The sequence below is a fragment of the Macaca thibetana genome, chromosome 2 (assembly GCF_024542745.1).
Source record: "Macaca thibetana thibetana isolate TM-01 chromosome 2, ASM2454274v1, whole genome shotgun sequence".
Classification (NCBI taxonomy): Eukaryota; Metazoa; Chordata; class Mammalia; order Primates; family Cercopithecidae; genus Macaca; species Macaca thibetana.
Window position 1 is genome coordinate 123,574,068 of NC_065579.1, and position 22,509 is coordinate 123,596,576.

Here is a 22,509-nt window from a genome sequence, read left to right on the forward strand (position 1 = left end):
TTTGTATTTTTAGTAGAGACGGGGTTTCACTGTGTTAGCCAGGATGGTCTTGATCTCCTGACCTTGTGATCCGCCCACCTTGGCCTCCCAAAGTGCTGGGATTACAGGCGTGAGCCACCGCGCCCAGCTGGGATAAGATTTTAAAGATGCAGCAACCAAGTGTGGGATGAGCACCTAATTCAAGGTAAAAGAGCATTTTAGATCTAGGTAGATTTGGCTGGCTCTGACATTATCAGATAATGCACTTAATGATAATGGCTGAAAATATGCAAGTCCAAAACTGTCCAGAGTGCTGCTTGTACACCAGATGGAAAGAGGAAAGGGGAAGGGGAAGGAGGAGGAGGACGAGGAGGAGGAGGAGGAGGAGGAGGAGGAGGAGGGAGAGGGGGAGAGGGAAAGGAGGGTAGAAGGAAGGGAGGGGGAGTGAAAGAGAGAGAGAAACAGAGAGAGAACAGGCAAGAGGCAGACAGACTGTGTGTGTATGATGCGTTACTAATGTTCTTTTGTAGGAATTTTGCTTATCTCTTCGGGTCACCTTTTTATCACAGGTATTTCCTCCCATCCCTCTGGCCTCTAACCATCCATAACCATCTTGGGACTGAAAAGTTCCCACTAAGGACTGATTAGTAATTTCTCTTAAGGCCAGGTGCCATGGTTCAGCACTTTGGGAGGCCAAGGCAGGTGGATCACCTGAGGTCAGGAGTTCGAGACCAGCCTGGTGAAAGCCTGTCTCTACTAAAAACACAAAAATTAGCTTGGTGTGGTGGTGCATGCCTGTACTCCCAGCTACTTGGGAGGCTGAGACATGAACATCACTTGAACCTGGGAGGTGGAGGTTGCAATGAGTCAAGATTGCATGACTGCACTGCAGTCTGGGTGATAGAGTGAGACTCTGTCTTGGCAGGGGGGTGGGGGAGAAGAATTTCTCCTAAGATATTTGAGAACCAACATCCTGACTTCAGTTAATGTTGATTACCTTGGCTTTTTTTTCTTTTTCTTTTAATGACCAAGAACACCAACATTTTAAATGAGCAAAAGATCTGAATAGACATTTCTCTACTAAAGATACATGAATAGCTGAGAAGCACATGAAAAGGTGCTCAGCCATCATTAGTCACGAGGCAAATGCAAATCAAAACCACAAGAAGGTACCACTTCAACCCACTAGGATGGCATAAACTATACATGCACACAAAACTAAAAGTAACAAGTGTCAGTGAGGATGTGTCAGCATTGGAACCACATATACTGCTGCTTGGGATGCAAAATGGTGCAACACTTTGAAAAGCAGCCTTGCTGTTCATCAAAGGGTTAAAGATAGTTACCATTTGACCCAGCAATTCCACTCCTAGGTATATACCCAAGAGAAATGAAAACATATGTTCATATAAAAACGTGTACACAAATGTTGATAGCAGCATTATTTGTACAGTAACTGGGTCACACAGAGAAAAAGTCTTTGATCCTCACCTTCGTGGATCATGAACTTCAACAGCAAATTTTTTCTCACGGAAATATAAGTTCTCCAGCTGTTTCCATTGGAATAACTAAGGAAAACAGAAAAGCCAGGCAGGGTTATTTATTCTTATTTTTACTCAGTCTATAAATCAGCTTAATAATCAAACAATTATAAGTTCCAAGAAGGTACACTGATACGATGAAGTATGAATATGTGATTCAGCCTTTTTACAAATCAACTATGACCTGAAACCATTTTATTCCTTCTTCTGACAGCAATCTTTAACTATTAAGATTCACCTCGCCAATAAATCTTCCTTGAACAATAAAACCAACCATCTGTGGAAGAATATGCACACTATTTTTCCTCTGACTCAACTATATAATAAGGAAACCTGCACAGATTCCAGTAAGCACCAGCCTTATCAAAGACGTTGATTTCATAGTTAAATGGAAAGATATTCAAAGGGATATTTCAATAACATCAGAGACTGAATTTCAAAAGAATGCAAAGTGAAAGTAAAACGGAACCCCCATGCAGGGGTGATTCTCTGAGATACCAGTTTCCTACCTATGAAGAGAGTTCCCCTAAATGCCACGGAAACCTAGCACCAGTAACTGGGGGCAGAGAAGGGGTAGGAGGGAACACCAGAGCCTCTTCTTGGTTTCTGAGCTAGAACCTCCAGTTTTTGAACATAGCTCCCAATGTCTGCACACTCTGATATAGACACTACTGATATTCTATTGCTGTTGTCAGTTTGATTGGGAGAAACAAACTTTACTAGCAACGTGCATTTGAAAACCAAATAATTTGACAGAAAGCGGCTCATTCACAGAATTGAGGACGCCTTGCTGTGTTTTCTGGGCTGCTTCCTAAGCTCTTTATAAGACATTGTACTATCCTGAGCCTTGGTTTGTCCTGTCAACTTAGACTTCATGGTCAAATTCCTCTTCTCTGCCCCCAGACTTGATTAGGGAAATAACAGCACAGAGGTTTCATTATATTATTAGACTTTGGCTGGATTTTAAAATTATGTTCAAAGAATCTTAAAAGATTATTTTTAATAGTCTAAATAATAAGCACTTCTCTGCAATGCACTATCAGCAAAACCATTTCCTGACATACAGGAACCCAGGCTTTTCACAGACATGTAAACCTCATCATGTAAAGGAACAAAATGAGCTGAAGGTTTCTATACATACACTGGCATGGGAAAAAAAGTGTTCAGACTGGACCCCCTAATTTCAAACAGTGAAATAAACCAGTACACCCTAAAAACAGCCCTCCGTGGTCCGCACACATAGCTGTCTATAACCACAACACTCACTCAGGTTCAAAGAGGAATTAATAAAAGTATAAAGCTACATACCCATTTCTTAAAATCTCCACAAACTTGAGGTTTTCATTTCTTTAAATCCAGAGGTTCCAAAAATGGGACAGAAATGTGAGGGAAAACCTCAGGGTTCTTCCAACCTCCCCCTCCCAGACGGCAGCTCCGGTGAGTTCTGAACTGAGTTTCATAAGACACTTAGGTGTAACTCAATTTCACAAACTGAGCCTCCCACGGCTGACACACTACTGACATCAGCACCTCTACCGAGTGACACCTCCCTAATTCTACTCTTTCCTCCCATCAGGGAGAGGAGGGCAAAGTTCTCAGTGGCAGATTTTCCCAGAAAAGAGAGCTTTCTAAAATGGGGGGCAGTTGGGATTTGCCCGATACTTCCTGGGAAGTAAGTTGCTTTGAATCCAAGGACGAATTTCACCGGAGGCTGTTTTAGGAAGACATTTCTACCCTAGTTTACTCACCCTGGACATGAACAGGTTCTACAGGAAGAGTTACAATGCAGCTCAGCTGTGTTTTCCTTTGTGTCCATTCCCACACACATAAAAACCAGGGCTGGACTTGAAACATGATCTCTGAAAGTCACCACCTCCCCCTCTTATCACTTACAAATGTGAAACCCTAGTGCTTTGGACTCCATTCAGCCAGTCCCTGCATTGAAAGCAAATATGCTCCCTGCAAGCAAAAACTCTACTTAAAAGGTGAAGGACTTCGGCTTAGAGAATTTGAAATAATTAGATTGTAACTGGATTTGCACAAGGTTATGGGAACTAGAGTGGGTTTTAAGTATGAAAGGCAGAGAGCAGTTCATTTCCCCACCTGAAATCTTAAAAGTTTGTGCAAAGTATGATTTCATATATGTGCATATAATAGTATAAATGTGGATTGGAGTGATACAAAATTCCGTGATTGCTTCTGTGGGCAGATGGTATAAAGGGTACGTTGTATAGAAACTTCAATATCACTAGTAATGTTTTCTTTTATTAATAAAAATAGGATGAAGTAAATATGACAAAATATTAGTAACATCTATTAAAGTGGTTATACAGGTATTGTCATATTTTTAGGACTCTTGGAATTTCTCAAAATTAAAATAAAAGTTTTTATATATATAAAATGAATATAGGTTGGTCTATTTTATACAAGAGTGAGATTTTCACCATCTAATGAGTTGTAAGGTCCCTGTTTTAAACATTAAATATTATTACCATTTTAATTCTTTTCAATGTTTGAAGTTGCTAGGAAAATATTTCTCATTGTAGTGGTACTTGATCTAGCTGGCAGCTGGATATAAGCTGGCTTTTCTTTTGAAATTGCTGAAATCATTCTCCTATTGTGTTTTTTATTTCTGGACTCTTCATATCCAAGGGCCAGGATGCAGCTCTAAAAACGGCAATGGAGCTGAGGTGAATTCATTTGCTGAAAGATTGCTCATGCACCTTGCCTCAGACAGCACCTGGCACAGGGCAGGCAGTTGAACGGTGTTCATTCTCCTCCCTTTCTCCAGTGTTTATCTTAGAAGATAAATAAAAGGCACCCTCTGGTCAAAATCATGATAGGGGCCGGGCGCGGTGGTTTGGTCAGGTGCAGTAGCTCATGCCTACAATCCCAGCACTTTGGGAAGCCGAGGTGGCTGGATCACTTGAGGTCAGGAGTTCGGGACCAGCCTGACCAACATGGTGAAACCCCATGTCTACCAAAAATACAAAAACTAGCCGGCTATGGTACGAGAGCCTATAATCCCAGTTATTTGAGAGGCTGAGGCAGGAGAATCACTTGAACCAGATAGGCGGAGGTTGCAGTGAGCTGAGATTGCACCATCGCACTTCAACCCGGGCAATGAGAGCAAAAACCCATCTCAACAACAAGAAAAAGGCATGAGGGGATTTCAGACTAACGATCTGTATTTGAGGAAAGAGATCAAAGTTTAAAGGAAGATACAAGGAAGCTAAGTATGCTTCCCATTTTCTATTATTTGGACAATATTGGTGTCCATATAGGGTAGGACTATTACATATATGTATGTATGTGTATATATATAAAATATACGCATGTGTATGTACAAATACACTTGCAGTTTTCATATTAAAACAGAAAAATGTATTTTGCCCAAACCAAAATTTTCACTCTTGGAAATTTAAAAAAAAAAAAGAGGAGCTTTATTTGTCCTGCAATACAATTAAGAGTATGGAACTAGAATGTTTTCTATAGTGATCATTATATAAGCATAATAATCATTAATGAGTATTTATTATTGTCTATGTGGCACCTGCTAGTAGCTAAGAGTTTGAACACTATGTTGTTTGTAGATAAAATATATCAGCCGGGTGTGGTGGCTCAAGCCTGTAATCCCAGCACTTTGGGAGGCTGAGGCGGGCGGATCACGAGGTCAGGAGATCGAGACCATCCTGACTAACACGGTGAAACCCCGTCTCTACTAAAAATACAAGAAAATTAGCCGGGCGAGGCGGCGGGCGCCTGTAGTCCCAGCTACTCGGGAGGCTGAGGCAGGAGAATGGCGTGAACCGGGTGCGGGGGACGCAGGTGGAGCTTGCAGTGAGCCGAGATCGCGCCACTGTACTCCAGCCTGGGGCACAAAGCAAGACTCCGTCTCAAAAAAATATATATTTTATATATATATATATGTGCTGCTAGTGATGAAAGGGAAGTAGTTGCAAGGTGAAAATAAAACTATAAATTAGGTCTTCTAGATTTCTTTCTGCTCTATGCTCATCTTGAATGATCACTTGTGCCCTCTGGTATCAAAAGAAGGAAGTAAAGAGTGACCGAAGAATAATATCTGGGATTACTTTGCAATTGCAAAAGTAAATAGACAGATAAAATATTAAAAGAGGAGCAACATAAATAACATTAACAAAGAGATAATCAAGAAATTACAACAGGAGGAGAATTTATCTTAAGGTTACAAATCTTATCTTAAAAAAATAAAGTGTCAAAAATTTAAAACTGACACAGAAGATAGTGCTGGAATCAAGCCGTATTTTGAAACTGAGCTATATAAAATATCGTAATCACAAGAAATTCCCTTAATCCTAAGAGAAAGTGAAAAAAGTATTGATGGTTTTAGAATAATTTGCTGCAGATGATTACACTTTATTTAACGAAATGAATGTGCGGAATATTTAAGCCACTTTGTTGAAATCTATAATTGTTAGATTCCACTCAAAGAACTACAAGAAATCACCTCTGCCCTATCCCACCCCACTATTACAATGGTTCCTAAATATCTGAGGCTACTGTCAAACTTTAGCCAAAAAAAAAAATATATATATATATATATACACACACACACATACACATATGCTATAAGGAAAAGCAGAGGGACCTTCAGGAGACATGGTACTTGTATTTCAGATACGTATTTCAGTAGCTTTGGGAGTCATTCCTTCCTTTTAATCAACAGATATTTCTTGAGTGCGGTGTATGTTTGAGGTCTTGTTCTTGTCAGCAAGTAATGGACAGAGCCCCTCTGTTGTGGAGCTCACAAGAACCAAATGAACCAAGTCAGATTGCCTTGGTTAGCATTCTGGTACTGCCACTTATCGCTGTGTGGTATTTGGCAAGCTGCTTACCGTTCCTGAATCTCAGTGTCTGCATCTGTAAAATGGGACCAACACCCACCTCAGAGAGTTGCCAGAAGGGGTCAGGGAAAGTATGTTTGTGAAGCACTTAGCCCAGTGCCTGGCTCAGAATCAAAATTCAGTAAGAGATAAAGTCAGCTCTATTTGTAATGAAGAACTCTCAGTTCACCTCTCCAATTTTATCACATGGAGGGCAGTCACTTAATAGCAGAAACAAAAGCAAAAACTGCTGTCTGGATCCCACATCTTTCCATTGTTGAGAAACAGTTGGGTTATTCGGTTAACATATCTGTGTCACTCAGACTTCCAATTCTGTGAGTTTCGGGCTTTATAAAAGCTGGCTGCTCTACTTCTGTTTATTTCATTGGGGGTTTCCTGATACACCCTCTAGGTAGGAAATTTGCTCATCATTTCTGTATCATGGAGGACATAAATGAGGAGGGAGGGGCTGGTCACGGCACACCCCACAGGCAGACAAAGCAAACTCCCTCCTGCCCCGAGTACCCAGGAAAGAAGGAATGTGCCCCAGCTTGTACAAAAATGCTGAGGAGTGTGCACCTGCCACATGCTAGGAGGACCTCCCTGGGGGCATGAAAGACCCAGGGAAAGCCTTGGACAAAAAGGATCAAACTGTCTTTTTAAATCTTGATGAAATGAAAGTAGATGCCACCTAAAGGTTTCACACTAGGCCAGGACAGGAAAGACGTCAGGAGAGGCTTGGCTTTTTAATGGCACCTCACAGCATCTATAGGTTAATCATTTAACTGCAGATTCACCTGGAAATGACTACATTTGAGACAGTCACAGCTGCAGTGTATGACGGTACATTAGTGACTCACATGGTGGGGAATCCCCCTGCTATTATTACTTGAAGCCAAACAAAATCACTATATTATTGATTTATTCTTCTTTCATTTTGAAAGATTACACGTGATGCATATACTGTTAGTATCTTCCGGAATTTCACAGAATTATAGGCTTCTATAAAGCCCAATTGATCTACCTTCTTTCCATCAAATGTTTATGTGACAAAGTCTCTGCCCTCAAGGAGGGTACAGGCTATCGAAGTGACAGTCATACAACAAATATGCACAGTTAACACCAAGAGTGCCAGCTGGCGTAAACTAAGTGCTCAGCTGTAGCACTAAGATGTTGCATCTGTTATCTTACTGAGTCTTCCCAACAACCACATGGGGCAGTACTATTTTAGCCTCACTGTGGAGAAGAGAAAAACTGAGGCTCAGAGAGGTTTAAGTAAATTGGCCAAGGTCACACAGCTAAATAGGGGCAGATATTGACACATAAATACAGCCAGGCTCCAAGATCCCCAGTGTGTAACCACAGCATGCCATTTTGCCTTTTTCACCTGGGAAGAGTGCTATATGGGCATCTGTTATGTCTTTAACAAAAAAAAAAAAAAGAAAAAGAGAAAAGAAATATATTTTTTCTTTTTTTTTGAGATGGAGTCTCGCTCTGTCACCCAGGCTGGAGTGCAGTGGTGCCATCTTGGCTCACTGCAAGCTCCGCCTCCCGGGTTCACGCCATTCTCCTGCCTCAGCCTCCCAAGTAGCTGGGACTACAGGCGCCCGCCACCATGCCTGGCTAATTTTTTGTATTTTTAGTAGAGACGGAGTTTCACCGTGTTAGCCAGGTTTTGATCTCCTGACCTCGTGATCCGCCCACCTCAGCCTCCCAAGTGCTAGGGTTACAGGCATGAGCCACGGCACCCGGCCCAAAGAAAAACAGTAATTCTTATTTCTTCCTCAAATAAAAAAGAAAGCAATTATGGCAGCCATTTTTGGGATAGGACTGAGTCTGAATCCCTTTAGATTTTATTTTATTTTATTATTATTATTTTTTTTAGGGTCTTGGTCTGTCACCCAGGCTGGAGCACAGTGGCTTGATCACAGCGGCTTGATCACAGCTTACTGCAGCAGCCTCGACCTCTCGGGCTCAAGTGATCCTCTAATCTCGACGTTCTGAGTAGCTGGGACAACAGGTACATGCTACCATATCTGGCTAATTTTTTAATTTCTCATAGAGATAGGGTCTCCCTATGTTACCCAGGCTGGTCTTGAACTCCTGGGCTCAAGGAATCCTCCCGCCTTGGCCTCTAAAGTGCTGGGATTATAGGCACGAGCCATCACACCCAGCCTGAGTCCCTTTAATTTTTCTTAGTGATTCTCAACCTGTGGTGATTTTTGCACCCCTCCCACTCCTCCCAACCGTCAACCTCAGGACATGTGGTGATGCTTAGAGACATTTTTGGTTAACACACTGGAGGGGAGGGTGCTAATAGCATCTAGAGAGTAGAGGCCAGGGATGCTGCCAACATCTTACAGTGCACAGAATATGATGCCCCCCACAACAAAGAACTATATGGCCCCAAATGTCTATGGTGCTGAGGTTGGGAAACCCTGACTCAGAGGATAATATTTGGTGATACAACTAGGCTTTGGTAGGTGAAATGTGCTGATGAAGGATATAACAATTTTTACTCTGAAACAATGAATTCTGGAGTCCTATTTCTTTCAGCTATGGCTGTTCACATTGCTTTACATATGCAAATGCTACCCACTAGAGGGGCTTACAACAATTGACCAAACTAGAAGAGTCAGCTGTGCTGAACTAAAATCTCATAAAAGTACCCAAATGGTATACCCTCCGGTAGTGAATGTTTTTTCCAGATGTGAGCTCATAAACTTACAAATAAAACACCATATCTTGACCAGGCATGGGGGCTCACACCTGTAATTCCAGCACTTTGGGAGGCCGGGGTGGGGAGATTGCCTGTAAATCAGGAATTCGAGACCAGCCTGACCAATGGCGAAACCCTATCTCTCCTAAAAATACAAAAATTAGCCAGGCGTGGTGGCGTGTGCCTGTAGTCCCAGCTACTTGGGAGGCTGAGGCAGGAAAATTGCTTGAACACAGGAGGCGGAGTCTGCAGTGAGTTGAGATCACGCCACTGCACTCCAGCCTGGGCGACAGTGACACTCCATCTCAAAAAACAAACAAAACAAAAACTCATATCTTAAATGCAAGGACTAAAACTCTTGAATATTTTCAGCAAAGTTTAGATGAAGAAGTTCCGGGTATTAGGAAATATATAATGTAAAAACCAGACCACCTAAAAAGATGTCACCTCACCCAAGTTTCCTCTGTGGCCGAATCTCTAACCTTCCAGGGCTGATGTAATGACTTCCTGTTAAGACTCTCATCAGTGTGCTCACTGATGTATTTGATGCCACCAGGGCTGAGCTACTGCTCTGGGCACCGGTATAACTGTTATGGATATTTACAACTGGTATCCCTTCTTGTGGTTTTGTACCTAGTCTGGTTATTAAATATTTTCAATAAAATACCTAATTTTGAATATATTCTTTCTTTCCAGATAGATTGGCAGGTACTTGATGACAGAGATTGTGGCTTTTTCCTTAAATGAGATGAAGAATATAAAGTACTCATTCAGGGCCCCTGTAAATGCAATGGGCTTAATACTTTTTTTTTTTTTTTTTTTTTGGTGGAGGGGAGCATAAAATCAGGTACACTGCACTCTATAGTTAGAAATGTAGGGATAGATGAATTTGACAACTTTAGCTTATCACTGAAGCCTTGCTACCAAAAAAAAAAAAAAGTCCCAAACCAGCCAATCATTGGTCATAAGCATATAATAAAGAAACCTTGGACAAGCACGATGGCTCACGCTTATAATACCAGCACTTTGGGAGGCTGAGGTGGGAGGATCACTTGAGGCCACGAGTTCGAGACCACCTTGGGCAACATAGTGAGACCCTGTCTCCATAACAGAATTCAAATAATTAGCGGGACACGATGGCTCATGCCTATAGTCCTAGCTACTTGAAAGGCTGAGGTGGGAGGATTGCTTGAACAGAGGAGTTTGAGGCTGCAGTGAACTAGCATTATGCCTCTGCACTCCAGCCTGGGCAACAGAGTGAGAACCTATGTCTTTAAAAAAAAAAAAAAAAAAAAAAGAAAAGAAAACAAAGGAAATCTTTACCGTTTACGCCTCTTCATAGAACTATTTTTTACAGTGCTTTATGTACTAATTGCTTTTCTCTGCATTCAGACTAGTCAACCCTATTTACAAGCTTTCATTTTTCTTCATGTGCCAGTGGTTCAACCATGTGGTAAATGCTTAGACATGTAAAAGAATAGAAAAAAAACAACGGATGGCCAGGCATGGTGGCTCACACCTGTAATCCCAGCACTTTGGGAGGCCGAGGCGGGTGGATCACAAGGTCAAGAGATCGAAACCATCTTGGACAACATGGTGAAACCCCGTCTCTACTAAAAATACAAAAATTAGCTCGGCGTGGTGGGACGTGCCTATACTCGCAGCTACCTGGGAGGCTAAGGCAGGAGAATCGCTTGAACTTGGGAAGCAGAGGTTGTGGTGAGCCAAGATGGGGCCAATGCACTCCAGCTTGGCAGCAGAGTGAGACTCCATCTCGAAAACAAAACAAAACAAAAAAATAGACATATGATGGTTCTGCCTGCCCGGCAGCCACTTCCTCTTCTTCTAGTAGCATCTTCCATTTCTACATGGAACTCCATCAGCTTTAGCTACAGTGGTGAGCGGTGGTGCCATCTTGGCTCACTGCAACTTCCACCTCCTGGGTTCAAGCAATTCTCTTGCCTCAGTCTCCCAAGTAGCTGGGATTATGGGCACCCGCCATCACATCTGGCTAATTTTTGTATTTTTATTTTTATTTATTTTTTTAGACAGGTTCTTGCTCTGTCACCCAGGCTAGAGTACAATGGTATGATCCTGGCTCACTGCAACCTCCACCTCCTGGGTTAGAGCAATTCTTCTGTCTCAGCCTCCTGAGTAGCTGAGATTACAGGCACCCACCACCACACCCGGCTGATTTTTTGTATTTTTAGTAGAGACGGGGTTTCACCATGTTGGCCAGGCTGGTCTCGAACTCCTGACCTCAGGCGATCCCGCCCTCCTCGGCTTCCCAAAGTGCTGGGATTACAGACTGAACCACCGCAACCGGCCTCCTCCCAGTTTTTATAACATGCCTATCTCCTTCCCATCGGCATACTCTGTTCTTTGATGAGAACAAGCCATACTGTTCTTTATGAGCTTTCTGCCCTTCAGGTCTCAGGTTAAACATCACCTTCCTCAGAAAGGCTTTCCCTGAACACACCAAACGTCCCCTCCCTGCATCCCATTACTGTCTCTCCATCTCATTTGTTTCCATCAAAGATAATTAAAAATTTATAATTATGTCTTTATTTCTTTGCTTACTTCTCACCAACCATCCCTCCAAAGACTTCAAAGGAAACAAATACAGTGTGACAGAAACTACTGATCTCCCCCAGGATCTATTTTTCCTTATTTTTAGGAATAGAACATCTTGAGTTACGCCAGGGGCGGTGGCTCACGCCTGTAATCCCAGCACTTTGGGAGGCTGAGGCGGGCGGATCATGAGGTCAGGAGTTTGAGACCAGCCTGGCCAACATGGCGAAACCCCATCTCTACTAAAAATACAAAAATTAGTCGGGTGTGGTGGCATGCGCCTGTAGTCCCAGCTACTCAGGAGGCTGAGGCAGAAGAATGTCTTGAACCCGACAGGTGGAGGTTGCAGTGAGCCAAGATCACACCACTGTACTCCAGCCTGGGCGACAGAGCGAAACTCCATCTCAAAAAAGAAAAAAAAAAAAAAAAGGACATCTTGAGTTAAAGCTTTGCCACCCACCTAGAGACAATACCTCCCAGCTGCCCTTGCACTCAGAGTTGATACTTTCCAAATGACAGAGGAGCCTGCCTAGGCCTCCCTGTTTCCATCTTCTTCACCAATACCCAACCAATTTTCTAAAAGTTCCATGTTTTATGAGAACTGCTTAAAATTCTAATTGTGATCAACTATGGGAGGGGAAGAGAAAGACCATGCTGTACAATACACTTTCTATAAATTAAAGTATGGTGTAGAGGGGAAAATAACCCACTCGGTGAAATAACTCACTAACTCGTTGGGTCCTCATAATAATCTGTAAGGTGGACAGCAGACAAGAATTATCTCAATTTGATAGCTGAAAAAAATGAAGGCCCAGAAAGGTTGAATGACAGCTCTGAGTCAGCCAGTTGGTAAGTGGAAATGCAGAACTGGTTCTTATTTCAAATCCATGCTGTAGGATGGGAGTTCTCCTCCCACTGACTCTGCAGAAGATTTTAACAATCAGATTGATTAGTGGTGTGGTTGAAGCTTAGATACACACTTTGTAAACAGGATGGACCAGTCTCTGGTTGATATTCTAAATCCAATTATTTTCTTCGATACCATGCTTTATTTGGCATTAATGTAGAAAGAGAACAACCCATGTTCTCTTCTCCTACAGTTAATCTCATCTAGAATTTCAGCAGTATCAGAAGTAGCTTCTAATCTAGGTCCAAGGTGGTACGGTCATGGTGGAAAGAAGAGCTTAGAAATGCTCAAGATAGCTGGACTTAAAAAAATATCCAAGTCACTGTCTTTAAATAAAATAACCTTGTAGTTGTATAAGAAGAAAACAGGAAGACTTTTGTGCTTGTTACTTAATTCATTTGGCTTTAGGTATTTGGGAATTCCAATATATAGAGAGACAGAAAATGAAAGCTAAGAACATTTTCCCACCTTCACATGCCCTGCAGTGATGAAGTTCACCTCAAGTCTTCCTTGCAATGATTTAATGCAAAAAGATACTTATCTTGAAAAGCATTTTGTCCCACTATGGACACCTCGACAGTATGTCATTTTATCTCTGCCATCTGACAGGCTCTGGCTTTCCCATGGGAAGCATTTGCCGAAGGGATACAAATCTGTCACGACATAGACGAATACTTGGCTCAGTCCCTGACCCACTGTCTGCTTCTTTATGAAGAACAGACATTTTTCCTTGAAGTACTGAACAATAAATACTTGGAACACAAGGCTGCTTTTTTTTTTTCTTTAAGTGAAAGTTCATCAGTCTTGAAGTCCAGATGTCTTGCCATTTGGAATTAAGTTCAGTTCTGGTATGTTTTCACATTCACTAAGAGTTTGCAATGTCATATTCATACACAAAGGGAGGATTATAAAGTAAAACTGCTTATTCTCTTAATTTTTAATACCCTGAATGTTTGTGGTTTGTAATTTTGGATTAAAAATTTTCCCTTTAATTTGCATCACACCTTCAGGCATGATGGTTAATGAATTAGGAGGTGAAAGAAGTGCTTACACATCTCTGAAAACAGAAAATTTGAGGGTAGAGGCCACGCGTGGTGGCACACATCTGCATTCCCAGAACTTTGGGAGGCTCAGGCGGGTGGATCACCTGAGGTCAGGAGTTCAAGACCAGCCTGACCAACATGGTGAAACTCCATCTCTGCTAAAAATACAAAATTAGCCAGGCATGGTGGCCGATGCCTGTAATTCCAGCTACTTGGGAGGCTGAGGCAGGAGAATTGCTTGAACCCAGGAAGCAGGGGTTGCAGGGAGCTGAGCCGAGAGCGTGCCATTGAACTCCAGCCTGGGCAACAAGAATGAAATGCCATCTCAAAAAAAAAAAAAAAAGAAAGAAAGAAAGAAAGAAAATTTGAGAGTGGATTCTTAGCTGTGGTTTTGTAGCAATGTTGTGTCCCTCTCTAACCAGTGATCCAAGAATATTTCCCATATTGTCTGTCCTCTCACTACTACTAATGATGATGGTGTATCAGCTATGGTGCTAAATTTGTCCTCTAGGTCTTACAACCACCCTACACAGTTAGTGGCAATACCCTTGTGCAGATGAGAAAACCACTTTTAAAGAGAGATTAAACAACATGCTCAAGGTGGCACAGTAAATAGACACCAGGGGCAGAGGTTGGGATGCCTCCCCAACTCTTGCCCTGCATCACTGTACTACACACTGATTGAAAACAACTTGTTGGCACCCTGGACTGGCAAAAACGCCATATAAATAAAAGACTTGAAGAGCATCTGCTGGATGCCCTGGGAGGTAGAACAAATACCTCCTCACTCTCAACATTCACAGGTGATAACTGATACAGAAAGGTCTGAAGGTCACTGCTGGGAGATCTTGGAACAACTCCTTTTCAAAACAGCTTTTCGGCATCAGTTTACTTATTCTTAATACTTATTCTCAGTAAATTTCCCTCCTTCTGGCCTGCTTTTAAGCCACATAATTGCAACAAGACAGGACGTGGCTCAAAAGGCTGAGCAACTTAAGGCCTCTCATTATAGCCTTTGTTTCATTAGAGTTTGCCAATTTGACCTTCATTCCTGCTGGTCCATTGGTAAACTTGCAGCCTGCACAGGTCCACACAAACAGCTGAAGCATGATCTTCCTTTAATAGAAGGCTGTGCTCATGGTCCTTTAAATTATGCATTCTTTCATTTGTGCAAACTAGGCCAGGAGAGGGACTTGTAGAACAGCCTCAATCCTTACATTGTCTGGACATAAAAATAAATAGATGGAAGCAAAATCCATTGTCAGATTTTAACAAAAGAAGAAAAGAAGAAACAAGCAATGGAACAGAGTAGACATCCCCTTAAAAAAAATGGAGAAAGAGAAGGCAAGAAAGTGATAACATAGGCCGGGCATGGTGGCTCACGCCTGTAATTCCAGCACTTTGGGAGGCCGAGGCGGGAGGATTGCCTGAGGTCAGGAGTTCGAGACCAGCTTGGCCAGCATGGTGAAAACCCATCTCTACTAAAAATACAAAAATTAGCCAAGCGTGGTGGCAGGAGCCGGGAGGCGGAGGTTGCAGTGAGCTGAGATCGTACCATTGCACTCCAACCTGGGCAACAGAGTGAAACCCTGTCTCAAAAACAAACAAACAAACAAAAAAACAAAACAAAAAAAAAGAAAGGAAAGAAAAAAAAGGCGATAACACAAGAAGGACTGTGTGGGGTCTTTTAAAAAATTGAGTGGCATGTTTTGGAAATGAAATAGAAAAACTCTGCAAATTCAAAAAAGGAAGTAGCTTCTGACCCTTTTCTAGACTCTGGAATGAACAAGCAAACCTGATTATGATCAGTGTCAAGCAATATTTGCCAATTTCTATGAAACTGTGAACATAAAGAAAGGCCTGTGAGTCATGAGTACAGGAGAGGAAATTAACTGCAATATTTACTGTGCAGATTCTGATTCACCACTATTTTGGGAGAAAGCCTGGTTGCTGTTAGCAAATGCATTTACATTCTGCTGGAAGCTCAATCTTATCAAGCCACTTTAGCTAATAAATTACTTGTGAGTTGCTTTAAGTAATACTTTACTTGGAAGATTCAGAAAAACCAGTAAGTTTTTCTGAATAACCAATTATTTTCTGAAATAACTCCTCAGTGTTATTTCTGAAGTAAAATTCAGAAGAGAAATAAGTTAGCAAAAAAATCTCAATACAAGTGAGGTCTACCTTAAGAAAACATGATAGGCAGTATTTTGGTCTTGCAAAATAGATAAACTAGGGTAAGGTATTTGCTTTGACTGCGATTTTTTATTATGCTCTGCAAACTCTCTCCACTCCTGCAAATGGAAACAAGTATGATGTCCATCAAAAGTGAATTGGTTAAAGAAATTATGTATTTCCACATCATGAAACACTAGGCAGCTTTAAAAAAAGTGAAAAGAAATCGGTTTGTAAGTAAGCTAGAGAAAAATGGCAAGGTATGAAACACTGTATATATTAGATTTCTCTGTCTTTGTAAATGCTTAGAATATACACTGACAAAATCCAAATGAACTGGTACCATTTTTTTAACAGTCGCTGGTTGTCATGGGGGAAAAATGGGGATTACAGAAGACTTCCTCCCCTAATGCATTGTTTTGTAGTGTTTGCTGCCATTTTTTTTTTCCTTGCCCTTGTGATTATTTCTTACTTTGGAGAAAAAAAAAAAAAAAAAAAAAAAAGAAAACGAAAAAGCTAACAATAAATAAAATTGATTTTAAAAAATATTTGAAAAAATTGGGTATCCTTCATTTCTAATATTATTGATTAGAAATTAGGCTTTAGAAGTCAATTTTTGAAATACAAGCAGGAACAATAGTACTTATATTCCTTCTGGAAATTAATTAGGTATTCCTTAAATTGATCTTGGTCACAGAGCTTATAGAATAAAAATGTTAACATACGATTACAAACATGCTCTCTCACTGTCCTTTACTGCTTGTTGAATGATGCACTGTTGTTTTCATTGATTTTTTTTTTTTTCTGACACAAGGTTTGGCTCTGTCACCCAGGCTGGTGTGCAGTGGCATGATCATAGTTCATTGCAGCCTCAACCTCCCAGGCTCAAGTGATCCTCCTACCTCAGCCTCCTGTATAACTGGGACTACAGGCATTTGCCACCAGGCCTGGCTAATTTTTTAAAGTTTTCTTTTTTATTCTCTTTTTTTTGTAGAGATGGGGTCTTGTCACATTGCTCAGGCTGGCCTTGAACTCCTGGCCTTAAACAGTCCTCCCATCTTGACCTCCAAAAGCACTGGGATTACAGGCATGAGCCACCACACTCAGCCTTATCAATAATTTCTAGTAAGAAGCCTCAATACCCTACTAGCCTGATCCAGGAAAGCTGGATCAGTATTGGAGGTTGGGGGTGGTGGGGATATGGCTTTCCCTAATCTACCCTTTTGTGTTATCTGTGTCAGTTTCACAACCATAAAATGGGGAAAAGAGGGGAGTTTTATTTATTTTCATAACTCATGGAAGACTGTGTGCACCAACTGAAGCTGCATGGACACTTAGAAGATGAAGAGTACGTATGATTATAGGGCTGCTTTATAAAGAGAATGGCTGTTTTCCTAACACACATTAAAGCAAGAGACAGATGGAAATGATAGGAGTTATTTAAGGCTGTGATGTCGGGTTGTGATAATGCAGGTAGCTGACCATGGTCTGTTATTAGAGGTCATTGTTTTACTCCTGTGCTTTCAGTGATGGCTGGATGGCACAGGGAGAGTGGCAAAACCAACCAGGGCAGCATGAGTCAGTCTTGATGTCACTGTAATACCGAAGGAGGCCAAGAGCAGCTGCATGGTGATCTATATGAATTCTTCAACTCTTATATGTGCAAAAACGTGTTGTACACTTGAGCTTGGATCAAGAGAAGCAGATTCAGCTGGGCACAGTGGCTCATACCTATAATCCCAGCGCTTTGGGAGGCTAAGGTGGGAAGGCCGCTTGAGCCCAGGAGTTCAAGACCAGTGTGGGAAAAATAGCCAGACTTTGTCTCTAAAACTTTCTTTGTCTCAAAACACTTTCTAAAAATTATCTGGGCATGGTGGCATGTGCCTGTAGTCCCAGCTACTTGGGAGGCTGAGGTGGAAGGATTGCTTGAGCCAGGGAAGTCGAGGCTGCAGTGACCTGTGATCAGGCCACTGCACTCCAGCCAACGGAACACAGCGAGACTCATCTAAAAAAAAATAATAATAATAATGAATTTTTTTTTTTTTTTTGAGACGGAATCTCACCCTGTCGCCCTGGCTGGAGTGCAGTGGCGTGATCTTGGCTCACTGCAACCTCCGCCTCCCGGGTTCAAGCAATTTTCCTGCCTCAGCCTCCTGAGTAGCTGGGACTATAGGTGCATGCCGCTATGCCCAACTCATTTTTTGTAGTTTAGTAGAGACAGGGTTTCACCATGTTGCCCTGGCTGATTGCAAACTCCTGAGCGCAGGCAATCCACCAGACTCGGCCTCCCAAAGTGCTGGGATTACAGGCGTGAGCTACCGTGCCCAGCTAATAATGAATTTTTAAAAAAACAGCTTCATAATAAAATTTTAAATTGACATTATGTTAGTTATTTAGCCCTGGAAATCCAAATCTGATAGATTGTGACCCTCTTTTTTTTTTTTTTTTTTTTGAGATGGAGTTTCTCTCTGTTGCCCAGGCTGGAGTGCAGTGGCACGATCTTGTCTCACTGCAACCTCTGCCTCCCAGGTTCAAGCAATGCTCATGCCTCAGCCTCCCGTGTAGCTGGGATTACAGGTGCCTGCCACCACACGCGGCTAATTTTTTTATTTTTAGTAGAGACGGGGTTACACCATGTTGATCAGGCTGGTCTCGAATTCCTGACCTCCTGATCTGCCTGCCTTGGCCTCCCAAAGTGCTGGGATTACAGACAGGAGTCACCATATCCGGCCTGTGACCCTTTAATAAATAGCACACAACTGATTTTTCTCTACAAAAAGCGGACATGTTCACTGCAGAAAATTGTGAAACAGAGATAATAGCATCAGAAGAAAGATGACTTATACCGCATCATTGACAGATCACTAGCACCAAAAAATTTGGCTGATGTCTTTATTATTCATTTATATGTCTACCATCCAATTCAAATATGTATATGTATAAATGTACACACAAAATTTACAAAATAAATGGCATCATCCTGTTCATACTAACATGAAATAGAAACCTAATGGTGTGAGCTTGTGGCTGGGCATGGTGGCTCACGCCTATAATCCCAGCATTTTGGGAGGCCAAGGTTGGCGGATCATTTGAGGTCAGAAGTTTGAGACCAGCCTGGCCAACATGGCAAAACCCCGTCTCTACTAAAAGTACAAAAATTAGCCGGGTGTGGTGGCGCATGTCTGTAATTCCAGCTACTAGGGAAGCTGAGGCAGGAGAATCGCTTGAGCCCAGGAGGCGGAGGTTGCAGTGAGCCACTATCACCCCACTGCACTCCAGCTTGGGCGACAAAGCAAAACTCCATCTCAAAAAAACCCAAAACCCCCAACAGCCTAATGGTGTGTGCTTGTCAACTATGTTGTGATTAACACCTTTTGAACAGTTTAAAGTTCTCCTAAAGTGATTCGAACTTACCTTCCGAGGCTTCACCTTGTCTTGTATATCATACTGGCCAATTCCCTTATAGCTGATTCCAAGCCACCAAGGAAGTCCTTGCTTATCCTAGAAGATGAAAAAGCATGAGAACCAAGACCTAGCTGTTAACTCTTCTAGAAATGAATAAAATTTACCAATTTCACCTTTTTTTTTTTTTCCTTGAGACAGAGTCTCGTTCTTTCACCAGGCTGGAGTGCAGTGGCATGATCTCAACTCACTGCAACCTCTGCCTCTGGGTTTGAGCAATTCCCCTGCCTCAGCCTCCCGAGTAGCTGGGATTACAGGTGCACACCACCACGCCTGGCTAATTTTTTGTATTTTAGTAGAGATGGGGTTTCGCCATATTGGCTAGGATGGTCTTGATCTCTTGACCTCATGATCTGCCCACCTCAGCCTCCCAAAGTGCTGGGATTACAGGTGTGAGCCATCACACCCGGCAATTTCACCTCTTAACAAGTATCAGCAAGTCAAAATAAAGCTGTCTTGATAAACAAAACATTATTTAAAAACCTAACTTGTTATTAAAACATCTTGGAGTTTCTTCAAATAGAATCTTTAAATTGAAATAGTCCAATACTGTTAATACCATCAAAAAGAGTAAAGCATTACTGCTTTAATTAAACAGTTGGAGAAAATAAATAAAATGTAAGTAATTCAACTAAGAATTAATCCAGTAAAAAGCCAGTTATCCATTAAAAAAAAAAAAAAAAAAAAAAAAAAAAAAAAGCTCTTTCTCTCTTAATTAGTAACCAGTTATAAAAGGTTGGGGACGTTTCCAAAGAATTACAAAGATAAGAAAAGTGGTTCCAATTCCTGATGTTTATAAAACAATTAACAATGAACATTGGGATACTGAACCCTTTTGGAGAACTGTACAATTCAATGACAGGATGTTTGAATAATTGGTTTCAGGTACATATGAGGAGGTGAGTAATATTTTTTTCATAAATTTATCTTTTATGTTTTGCCAAAGCATAGAATATACTGACACAGGAAAAGGAAAATTTAGGCTTAGACAGATTCCTATATACAAACTGGAGTCAGTAGAAATTAAAGTTAAATTGGAGACTGGGCATGGTGGTTCATGCCTGTAATCCCAGCACTTTGGGAGCCCGAGGCGGGTGGATCACCTGAGGTCAGGAGTTTGAGACCTGCCTGGCCAACATGGTGAAACCCCATCTCTACCAAATATACAAAAAATGAAACAGGTGTGGTGGTGCGTGCCTATAATCCCAGCTAATCTGGGGGGCTGAGGCAGGAGAATTGCTCAAATCTGGGAGGCAGAGGTTGCAGTGAGCTGAGATCACGCCACTGCACTCCAGCCTGGGCAGTAGAGCTAGACTCCGTCTCAAAAAAAAAAAAAGTTAAATTGGTACTGATTTTTAGCACAGGTATTCTCATTATGTAAATATTTTTTATCTAATTCCCCATCATTTTGAATTGTATAGAGATATGAACATTATCATAACATGAAAAGTCAATCAAGAACTGATCAATTATAAAATTATTTCTCTTCCAAACAAGACATCCTTAACACTTTCATCTCATCATCTCAAAATATCTGTCAATCTCTCCCTGCTTATAAACATCTGAAAATACTTTTCATCATCTCAAAATATTTCTTTGTCAATCTCTCCCCACTTATAAAACACCTGAAAATACAGTGTATGTAATACACTGATTGAAACATGGTATTGCAAATCCTGTAAAAATTTCAGCATTCCATGAAGCTGTTGAAATAACGCTGGGGACTGCATAATTTTCAAACAAAAGCATTCTCAAATGAAGATCTGGTAGCGCTAGAAAGGTGACCAACTGGAAAAAGGACCGATCAGCAAGCAAAGGTGTTTCAAAAGAGAATGATCTGAACATCTTAGGACGAAGAGAGGTCTTGGAAAAACATTTTACCATAGCAAGTATTTTGCAAAAATAATGTGCTTTATAATTTGCTACAAATGGCAAGGTAAAATCAGCCTTTTATATATTACGAGAAAAGCTGGTATTGTGCAATAACTCTTAATAATCATGAAAGCTTTGTTATGTAAAACGATTTACCTTTACTGCATAATAATGGACACCATAAGTTGGTAGAGCTTCTACTATTTTCATATACCTATGGAAAATAAATATGTATCACAATCTTATTAAAATAGTTATTTTCTCTTTTGGGAAAAGTGATTTAAAGAAACACCATGTTTCTACTTTCCTCACTATTAGAATAATTAATAAGTTTCACTCAAATAGAAACAGAATAAACTATTTTGGGGAGTAATATATTTTAGCTTATTCAAATGTTAGGAAAATGCTAATAGAACCTCAATTTCAAAATTACAGAAAATGTTACTTTCCACACATTCAAATGTTTACGGATTAGGAATGTACTGTATTATAAACTCCACTTGCACGTGTTTTTAAAGTAAGCCCCTAATGATGCAAGCAATGAGCACCAACTTTTGGGTCATACTCATAAGTTAAACAATAAAGCTATTCCATATATTGCTTGTGGTAGAGGTTACATAACTAGAAACATCTGTCAAAACTCCTAGAACTATATACTTTAAAACTATGAATTATGTAAACCTGACTTAAAAAATATGTCCCCCGGAGGCCGGGCGCAGTGGCTCACGCCTGTAATCCCAGCATTTTGGGAGGCAGAAGTGAGTGGATCACCTGAGGTCAGGAGTTCAAGACCAGCCTGGCCAACATGGTGAAACCCCGTCTCTACTAAAAATACAAAAATTAGCTGGGTGTTGTGGCGGGCACCTGTAATCCCAGCTACTTTGGAGGCTGAGGCAGAAGAATTGCTTGAATTCGGGAGGTGGAGGTTGCAGTGAGCCGAGATTGCACCTTTGCACTCCAGCCTGGATGACAGAGCGAGAATCTGTCCAAAAAAAAAAATTTAAAAAGTCCCCCCAAAATAAAAATTAAAGCGACGATCCCGCTACTTGCTATTTTTAATTCAGTAGTGTTTATTGTACACCTTTAAGCCTTTGGAGTGGACTAAATTGTGTAACGCTTCCTCTCTGCCCTCAGGAAACTGAGGCTCTTGTTTTAACACAAGTAGATTTTTAATGACATTTTGATGATCAATTTCTCCAGAAATTGTAATCAATAATTTGACATATGTTTTAAAAGTAAATAGCCTACATGTAAATGAATATAAGAGGTTAAATGTGTCAAGGTCATGCAGCAACTAAACTGCAGAGTCAGAATTCTAACAAAATGGGCCGGACTCCACATCCTAGAGCCTTAATCACCAAGTGAAACCGCCTCT

The 22,509-nt window shown here is 41.2% G+C and overlaps 1 protein-coding gene across 5 annotated transcripts in view; it reads right to left on the bottom strand.

Moving 5' to 3' along the window:
• The window catches only part of FRMD4B (FERM domain containing 4B), a 360,926-nt gene that overhangs the window by 26,721 nt on the left and 311,696 nt on the right, over positions 1 to 22,509 (bottom strand). For all 5 annotated transcript variants that reach the window (XM_050781288.1, XM_050781285.1, XM_050781286.1 and 2 more), the window contains 3 exons: positions 21,291 to 21,348; positions 19,215 to 19,301; positions 1,471 to 1,547 (listed from right to left, as the gene is read on the bottom strand). In XM_050781288.1, the coding sequence (XP_050637245.1) occupies positions 1,471 to 1,547; positions 19,215 to 19,301; positions 21,291 to 21,348 (222 nt within the window). The remainder of the gene's footprint in view (positions 1 to 1,470; positions 1,548 to 19,214; positions 19,302 to 21,290; positions 21,349 to 22,509) is intronic.